The following is a 9642-nucleotide window of genomic DNA, read 5'->3' on the forward strand; positions in this document are numbered from 1 at the left end:
CAAAGAAAACGCCACTTTGACAATGTGGACGTAGGAGAGCCGCCCCCCCCCCCCCCCAACCCTCAGTCACCCCATAAAAAATGCTATGAGCTTCATGTGGAAATAAGCCTAAAGGGTGAAACTCGGGGCAGTTTTTTTTTTTTGTCCAACCAGAAATGTGTGGTTTTTAGATATCTTTTTTTAAATTTTACTGATGGGGAACTATTTTAATGCCTAGGAACCATACGACTGAATCGACGCATGCTGCACCGTGGAGCCAACCAAGTAAGAATGTTATATCACAGGCCTATAAGTACTGGCATTTACATCATATACTGTTTCTACATACGGTATATGAAAGCAGCCAGCGTGTTGTTAACATTTTCATCTAGCAATAATCCGGTTCATTTATACCAAACACTGATTTAGAAAGGAAATCTGAAGTTATAAGAGCTGACTTTGGGTTTTACTCCTGTTGGGAGGGAGTGAAGGTAATTGTAGGCCCCTCTCTTACCTTTGTGAGGGATATAAAAGATCAAAAAGGCAGAAGGCTCAACATCGCTGTGGAACGCTAACACCTTCCAAAATGAAAACCTGCAAGTAGTTGTTTCAATTTAAAGTCATCTGTCAAGATCCTGGTATGCAGAGCCAACACGAATCAGTCCAATGTGGTGTGTCTCGCAAAACTGCATCCTGCCTGCTATTTATCACACATTGCGAAGGTATTTACAGGATCCGCGCTGCAACATTTTCCATTTTAAAGCAACTATCCTGTTCCTTAGGTCTGTCTTTAAGGTTTCATGACTAGAAACCCTTTTTAGGTGCTTTTACAGCACACCCCTGATGACATAGTCATAATTCATTTTGGGATGCAGCTAAAAAGCACCGGCGCCATCATGGTTTTGACATTTACATTTTAAAATACCTTTTGAAGTTACTGATGTGTTGCATTAAGAGTTAACTGTAAATATCGTACACAGGACTAATTCAAAGGCATCATTGTCATCTTGTTATACAGAAGAAGTGGAACAACTGGATAAAGGTAATCTGACTTTTTCATTCCAACATTATAAGTTATTTTTTATTTTGTTACTTCTTAATTTGCTGTTACTATGCAAAGTTGTCTTGTACCCTTCCATGACCGTTTCTGGACCTCTTTGGTTTTTAAGGAAAAGGAAAACTATAACATCACAGACACCAGAATCTGGGATTTAGCTCGTCGAGATTAACTCGTCTCATGGAGAATAGGTTGTAAACATTTGGAGAGGNGACTTCTTGAGCCAAATGCCTCCTAATGGATTCTAAGGGAACAAGAGAGAGGAGGAAAAGATCATTTGTAAAAGGCTCAGAGGACATAGTGAGCCTAATAGAAGTGTATCAGGTATAGTCCAGCAGCAAGTCCTACTAAAAAGGCTTTAGTTTTCGAGATACCCCTACCCGAGGTAGAATAATTACAACAATGATTTTTCTTATCTTTAGGGTCTCCCATTAATGAAATTGATTGTTGTCAAATTTTATTTTGGGGGACAAAAAGTTTTTTGGATTGTTCTTTGGAACTACCCCAATCCCTGAAAAAGAGCCAAATTAGACCAGGCCGAATATGGGAAAGGTGACAAAAAAGCCCATAACTTGAGAATGACCAATCTTTTCCTCTTCAGATTTGCTGAGGTATGAACCAGGTGGCTGTCCTACATCACCAAAATAGTCAGACAATTATTTAACTAAAAAAATACTGAATTATAGTCCTGTAAAGCTTTAGTTTAGACGGAAATTGTACTTTTTGGTGATAGGAACATAGGACTCAATCACTTTTCTCTAATTTATCAGAAAAACAGAAATTCCCTAAAAAATATACCATTACTGAATTGGGTGCTATTGAACACTAACCAGTAGTTGCATGGACATGTCTGGTACAGTTATATTGCAAATGAGATTTCTTTAGACATAGGCCTACCTCTTCTCTGATACAGTCAAATTCCGAATGGGGGATAAGTGGCATAATAGCCTACAGTATAAGTTAAGAATGCTCACTCTGATGGTCATTATATTTGGAGAGGGAAATACCAGTTGGCTGAACTACATCACCAAATAGTCAGACTAAGAGTAACCCAATACAATAAAATGCAGCCAACTGGTATTTCCCTCTCCAAATATAATGACCATCAGAGTGAGCANAAGGGGTTAAATTAAAAAAATGTATGTGTTTTAGAGGAAATTTCAGAATATCGCGATATATATATATATATATATCGTATATCGCGATATAGTCAGTAAATATCGCGATATCATTTAGAGACCATATCGCCCAGCCCTAACTCGAGCTGGTTTCTCCAAAATGACCTACCCTACCTTTAAGTCAGGTTTTTTATAATGATTAAAATGCAGTTATTTTACAATTAAGTATTGCTACTTTTACTTAACTAAAAGATGTATGTATTTCTTCCATCATACCTCTCTCTGCAGTAGCTAACTTATCTGATGACTCTTCTTATCTGTAGCATTGTCATTAATCAGTGACACATCCAAACTGATTCAACACACTATTGAACCTTTAAATTAGTTAGAGTTAGTGGCACTTATTAAAACGCTGTGCTGTCTTTGTGTTAAAAGGCGAATCGACCCGACATCTTTTGCTGCGTGAAGCTGCCGGAGGGACAGCAAGCAAAGACGGACAGCTACCTCTTCAGATTCTTCAAGAAAATCTTTGCTCCATTCATCCTCAAAGAGTGGCTGCGCCCGATCATAGTAAGTACCACAGTGACACTTTGTAATATTCTAACATGTAACTGTTGTTTAGTTTGAGTCATTATCTATTTGATGATTTTATGTTGCTTATAAAATGTGTTTCTTTGTTTTAGGTGGCAGTGTTTGTGGGAATGCTCTCCTTCAGTATTGCTGTGGTGAATAAAGTAGAGCTCGGACTGGACCAGAAGCTCTCCATGCCTGACGTAAGTGTGACGGAAATATGTTCAGTGATTGCTCGGGCACATTACTTGAATTATTTTTCTTTATAGATGTCGTGGATAAAGTAGAATGGTTTTACTTTGAAGTGTGTAAACTGTTTCCTGTCCTGTCAGTCATCCACAAAGCTAGAGTAGCAACACATTGTTACCACAGTCTTCCCCATACAACATGAATACAAGCCTTGGTTTGCAGTCCTGTACCTGTGGAGGTTTATTCTCATTATCTATCTCTCCATATAGGACTCTTATGTGATGGACTACTTCAAGAACCTCAGCATGTATCTGCACACGGGAGCTCCGGTGTACTTCGTGGTAGAGGACGGCCTGAACTACAGCAGTCAAGAGGGGCAGAACGCCGTGTGTGGGGGGGTCGGCTGCAGAAACGACTCTCTCGTCCAGCAGGTCTACTCCGCCTCGCTCATCAGCAACTAGTAAGTCCGAGCTATTACATCAAAGACACGAGACGCAAAGGATATTTAAGATAAAATGAGGAAATGTTGGAGAACCTGTTTCACAAGATTTAATCACATTAAATGTCTTCAAGGCACCAGAACCTCAGATCAGGTGAAGGTCAGCCTGTAAGCTCTATTCAGCTTCAATTTTCCTTTTTGCTTCCAGCACAACCATTGCCTTCACTCCGTCCTCTTGGATCGATGATTACTTCGACTGGGTGAAGCCGCAGTCCACCTGCTGTCGATTCTACAACTCCAGCGGGGATTTCTGCAATGCCTCTGGTACATTTTTATTCAATGCCATCATGCCTAAAAACTGTCTCGTGATGTGTCGTTTTTGTACAAGTTATTAAACGTTTTTCATCCGTAACATGCAGCAAAATAAATATTTGTTAGGATAATGCATTAAGCAGAAACAAACACATGCTGTATTGTTAAAACTCTACGTGTAACTTCACATGTAATTCAAAGTAAAATATGGATATAGATTCAAATGCAGTAAATACTCAAAGTAACAACAGCTATAGTTTTTCAGCATTCAACCCGACATCTATAATAACCTATAATTCCCATTTACTGCTGATTCTTAGACTCAGTATTCAAAGTGGTTTTTGTTTATTTTTTGTGTCAAACCTTAACATGCAACTGTAGTTTACTACTTTGTTTTCAGTTCATGCCTTTGTCTCAACACACATTTATACATTCTCCATTCTTGTTGGTTAGATGTGTAAATATATTCCTGCTTGTTGTGTTCCAGTGGTTAACCCCTCGTGTGTTCACTGCCGGCCCATGACTCCCGACGGAAAGCAGAGGCCAGAAGGAAAGGACTTCATGCAGTTTCTGCCCATGTTTCTGTCAGACAATCCAAACATCAAGTGTGGAAAAGGGTAATTTGATAGCTCAGCTGGATTCATTTCTTGGAATTGTTTTATTGAAAACACATGACAAGTCATTGGATACTTTCAAATGAACTTTGGTTTCCACACAGTATAACAGTTTCAGTGTGGTTGCTAATGTTCCCCTCTTCTATTTCTCACAATGTGTCAATGCTCGTCCAGAGGCCATGCAGCCTACGCCTCAGCAGTGGACCTGTACCCCGACCACACCGGGGTGGGGGCCAATTACTTCATGACGTACCACACCATCCTGAAGGAGTCCCCAGACTACATAGAAGCTTTAAAAATGGCCCGAATACTGGCTGCTAACATCAGTCAAGCCATGGACCACAAAGTGTTTGCCTACAGGTAAATCCTGTTGTACTAGATGTAGTGCTCTCACCTTTACTGTTAAATAATAGCATTAATTCTATAATAATACTTATTTTTTCTGACCAATATATATTTTTTTTTCAGTTTGAGCCACTGTTCTAGGTTTTTATGGTTAAGTTTTCTATGATTAAATATTTATAGCTGCACGTTTGCTTTCTTTTGAAGTCAATGTTCAAGGGTTTATTGAGTGGGGGCGGTTGTTAGGTAGGTCATAGATAAGCAAACAGCAAGAAAACATAATAAATGGCCATATAGCTCAATGTTTACCTTGAATTTATCTTCCTTCTGAACTTCGGATATGGAGGTTGAACCGATTTTCCAAGAAACTAGTTTATTGTTTTGTTGTCTATCAAATTGTTAGAATTAGTTGCCTTTAAAGTCTCTTTTGCAATGAATGCCAGGAAAATTGATTCAATGAACATAACAATAAGAATAGAAAATGATTCCAATAGCTATTACAGACTTGCCACATGCTGTTTTTTCAAAAGGCAACAGTTCTCAGTGTTCTTTGAGGGAGGGGTTCCCAAAGTGGGGGTCGCGAGATGATTAAAAAAAAAAAAAATTGATTAATTTTTTTTATAATTTTTTTTTTTTTAATTATTATTAATAATAACGTTAGCATAGAAATGTTTTTCTTTGACAATCCACTAGCGCAGTGTTTCTCAAACTTTTTCTTTTTTTCTGAAATTAATTCACTACCAACCCCCCCCCCCGTCCGTCCGTCCGTCGACAGGGGGTCGCCAGTCTCTGGCAATGTTATTTTGGGGGTCGCGGGCTGAAAAGTTTGGGAACCCCTGCTTTAAGGCGCTGTACACTAAGATATTTTCTTCTTTTGCAGCGTCTTCTACGTGTTTTACGAGCAGTACCTCACCATTGCGTATGACACCGCTCTGAACCTGAGCGTGTCGCTGGCGTCCATCTTTGTGGTGAGCACGGTGTTGCTGGGCTTCGAGCTGTGGTCCGCGGTGATCGTCTGCATCACCATCGCCATGATCCTGGTCAACATGTTCGGGGTCATGTGGCTGTGGGGCATCAGCCTCAACGCAATATCCCTGGTGAACCTGGTCATGGTGAGAAGCAACAGGAAACTCTTCACATTTACACTTACACAACACCTGAATAATATCAATAACAACACAATACAACATTTGTTTTGAATGAATCAAGAACTACAACTTATACATTTAAACAGAATTACTTTTTGTAGTTTTATCCATTATTTCTGTCAGGTATAACAGCATTTTACTTGTCAATGTACGTGTTTGTTCTGGTACACGGCAGCATCACTAACATATTTTAGTATGCTACCAAAACTAATTATTGGAATGTGAAAAAAAAGGTTAATGTTACCGTTATGTTAATTAAATTTTGCTAATAAACTTAAATTAGCTTTATCATTATAGTCTTGTATGCACTTTAGGGCGTTAGACAATTTCAGTTTTATTAAAACATATTTCATTAAAAGAAGTTCATTATGAAATCTGTAAAGGCAAGATTAATCCGTTTTTAATAATACAACTCCAATGTATATTAAGTAATATATATTTAAAGATTGTAGCTTTCTTAACTCCCCATAATTAAAAGGTAACTGCTTTTTCACAATCATGACTGATATATAAACCACCAATCACCACGCTTGGCATATTGTTATATCTGTGTATTAGAACAGTGGTTCTCAAACTCTTTTCAATAATGTGCCCCCTTTGAAAAAAGATTCAGCCAAGTACCCCCTGATCAGCGCAAAAACAATTTGTTCAGGAAAAAATGCCTATATAAAGAGGTACAGTACGGCGCTGCACCATCAGTGTCTGATTTATTAAAATAACAACCTTTTAACTGAGAAACACGCTACATTTAAAATGTTTACTATCTATCACTAAATTCATGGCAAACCAATTTTAACATCATGCAATAACACTAAGACGACATTAGTTGCATTGAACTGATCTTTTTAATAAGTTGTAATTACAATTTAGTGAGAAACATGGGCTTGTGCTTCACTGAGGATCTTTGTCATTCTGACAGGGAGGCAACTGCAATTATTAAACTTCGTGTTTTGAAATATGTGTAACTCTGTTAATATAAAACCCACACAACTCATTCAAACGTTGTTACTTTGCCTAAAATTGGTTGTTGCATGTTACATTTGTCTCATTGGAGAATACGACACCCTCTGTCCTTAGACCCTCGCATCGTACAAGGAAAAACTTCCGGAGAAAATCCACAGGGGAATGAAGAGAAAAAAATATATGAGCATTTTATGAGCATGGGATTTTGACCCTTCATATAAACACATGCATAATGCTGCGCTATACTCTGCGGCCACACACCGTTGCCAAGCAACGGTTATTGTTTAGGTCCTTTGATAAGCAGGCAGTCATATCATTATAGAACTAGCAAGATCTGAGAGGAAAAGAGAGCACCCCGTTTATGTTTTCCATTTTATTATCCAGAATTACTGTAAACTTTTGAATAAAGTAGCTAATCTACTATTAGTACTTTGTTTAAATGCATTATGTTTTTTTTGTAATTAACATAAAATAAATCTCACGTACCCCCCTGCAATACTCCAACGTACCCCCATTTGAGAACCACTGTGGTAGAGGAGCTGTAGATTTTGCACTAACTTCTGTAGCATGGTCGAGCTGTAGATTTTGCATGGTCAGTAGCAGTAGCTACTGACCATGCTACAGCAGTGAGCAGCAGAGGTGGGGCTATGGCTTAATTGTTATCAAGAAATGATCGTATAGGGCGTACACACTGAGCCGTTTAGCCCCCTAGAGCGTTCCGTTTGGAGATCTATCCACCTTGGGACCCGTTATCGTTTGCGGGGTCCGTTACGCGAGAGAAAAGTTGCAGATACAACCCGTTTCGTTCTCGTGTAAACACCGCCTAAGACTGCTGTGGCGCTCACATGAACGGAAACAGGAAGAAGTGGCGGGGACACCAAGCCCCCAGGAAGTGCGCCGGACTCTGAGGAAAAGATTCCTAGTGGCCAAACAGCGGTACTACAATTTCCGCATCAGTCCGTGATGTCACCCGACCCAGAAATACTTTTTCCCATAGACTAACATGGGGACAGTGATGTCTGTAAATCAGGTGTGGAAGTACTGCTCATATACAGTATTAGGNTACAGAGCCCCTCCTCCAACACACACGAACGTGCACATGACCAATCAGGGCACGAGATAAGTTTGTGCAGATGGAAGGCTGACAGGCTGGTAGGCCATCCAGTTATTTTAGCCGGGCCGGCTAAAATGATTGGTCGTGCTGTTTACAGTTCTACGGCTTCCAGAGATGACATTTTTGTTATGGATTTTTTTTCAAAGCACTTAAGATATTCATTGCAATCAGGATGTTAAGAGCATTCCATGGAATATAACAAAAAGTGTATCTCGAGCCGGTTTCTCAAACTTACATACCCCACCTTTAAGTAAAAGTACACTTTTATTGGCATCAAAATAAACGTATGAGTACCAAAAGTAAACATACCTGTTATGCGTAAGGGCCTATGTGCAGAAATATATCTATGACATGTTGTTATGTTATTGATGTGTGTTCATCACAGCTTTTTAAGATTTAGCTAATCTTAAATTACTTTGTATACTGCTGCTGGTTATTATATAACTTAACCTATAATTATATGATATTTCATTAGCTATAAATACATTATTATTTTGTATTAGCTAATAATCTAAATATATAAAGTAAATAACAACTAACATTTTCAAATAATTATAGTGGAGTAAAAAGGGCAATATTGGCTACTAAAATGCAGTGACGTGGAAGTTTAAAGTAGCATAAAACTCAGATAAACTACCTCAAAATTGTAATAAAATACTTAAATGTAAATGTACTATTAATTTCCACAACTGATGAAAACGTAGTCATACAATAGGCGCTTTCACACCGGAGTACTTTTACCGTTTAGTTCCGATAGTTCCTGGGATTTTGCGTTCACACCAAAAGAGAACTTAGTTCAGAGAACTTTTACCCCCTTTTAAGTGCCTGCTAAAGAGGTGGTACTTTCCTGGGGAGAAAAAAGTTCCAATTTCTGATTGGCTGGGCGAATTGCAAACCACGCCCCTTAAAACTTGGGCCGCCATTGTATTTGCTGGCATTAGCATGATTAGCATTGTATATTAAATAAGAGCTGTTAATCAGCAGGAGACCCCTCTCTGGTAAACTTCCCACTCTGCACGTGTGACCCCTCCTCTAGAACCACTTCCTCCAGACTCACCTCCTGTCTCCTGGCGTCCAGGCCCAGCAAGCTGACGAAGCAGCTGATCTGCAACAGGAAATCAATAAAAACAGCCAAGCCAGCAAACATGGAGAAAGTCCTCACTGCAGGCATGCTGGACAGGGCGCCTGCAGAAGAAGAAAGTCAACAGTTTAAATCAGCATGTGACTCAACAGGAAACTGTGGTGCATATTACACTTACAGTACTGCGTCACTATTTTCTTTCGATTTCCTGTTGCACATTATCATTTAGAATGCTTTTTTAAAAAATGGTCTGTGTACTATAGAGTGTATTTAAAAGTATATTTTACCCAAGAAAAAGGCCACTGTCTCTGAGAAGGAGGAGAGGAGCAAGCTGGGGGCTACGTCTCCAAGGATACGACCGATCTGCTGGTGGAGTTCCTCATGAGGCATCCGCTCATCCCTCTGTTTAGAAATACAAATCACTTTTAGAAGGTTCAACAGGTTCTATTGCCAACAAAAGGGTCATTTCAATATATATATATATATTTTAAAGGTCCCCTATTATATTGTTTTTCATCAACATATCATAGGTCTCAGATATATTCAAAACATGTCTCTGAAATGTTTGGCTCCAAACACCAAACAGATCATTGTAGCATTACCCATAATCCCCTCTGTTTCAGCCCTGTTTCAAAAGGGCTGATTCTCTGTCTGTTACTTTAGATGAAAATAAGGAGCCCCTCCCCACGCCCCTCTGAGAGAGATTTGGTTAAAAA

At 39.1% G+C, this 9642-nt stretch overlaps 2 protein-coding genes across 2 annotated transcripts in view; one reads left to right on the forward strand and one right to left on the reverse strand.

Annotated features, from left to right (window-relative positions):
• The first annotated feature begins 240 nt into the window (after window positions 1–240).
• LOC104942435 (Niemann-Pick C1 protein-like) lies at window positions 241–7695 on the forward strand. The gene is made up of 9 exons (XM_010767654.1): window positions 241–264; window positions 2590–2724; window positions 2838–2927; window positions 3183–3373; window positions 3561–3676; window positions 4152–4281; window positions 4453–4638; window positions 5501–5732; window positions 7591–7695. Exons 1-9 carry the CDS (start codon window positions 241–243, stop codon window positions 7693–7695), a joined length of 1209 nt encoding a protein of 402 aa, XP_010765956.1.
• Window positions 7696–8818: 1123 nt separating this feature from the next.
• npc1 (Niemann-Pick disease, type C1) overlaps window positions 8819–9642 on the reverse strand; it is an 8624-nt gene continuing 7800 nt past the window's right edge. Inside the window, exons 14-15 of the mRNA XM_010767655.1 lie at window positions 9214–9328; window positions 8819–9030 (exon numbers count right to left, since the gene is read on the reverse strand). Coding sequence (XP_010765957.1) covers window positions 8819–9030; window positions 9214–9328 — 327 coding nt within the window. The remainder of the gene's footprint in view (window positions 9031–9213; window positions 9329–9642) is intronic.

The sequence above is a fragment of the Notothenia coriiceps genome, unplaced genomic scaffold (genome assembly GCF_000735185.1).
Source record: "Notothenia coriiceps isolate Sejong01 unplaced genomic scaffold, NC01 NC01_scaffold00004495, whole genome shotgun sequence".
Classification (NCBI taxonomy): domain Eukaryota; kingdom Metazoa; phylum Chordata; class Actinopteri; order Perciformes; family Nototheniidae; genus Notothenia; species Notothenia coriiceps.

What these genes read in the sequence shown, in the direction of transcription:
- LOC104942435 (XM_010767654.1), top strand. Translation starts at nt 241, where the DNA reads ATGCTGCACCGTGGAGCCAACCAA. An exon ending in TGCACCGTGGAGCCAACCAA is followed by an intron (nt 265 to 2,589) that starts GTAAGAATGTTA and finishes TTGTGTTAAAAG; the next exon opens with GCGAATCGACCCGACATCTT. An exon ending in CCCTGGTGAACCTGGTCATG is followed by an intron (nt 5,733 to 7,590) that starts GTGAGAAGCAAC and finishes GAACGGAAACAG; the next exon opens with GAAGAAGTGGCGGGGACACC.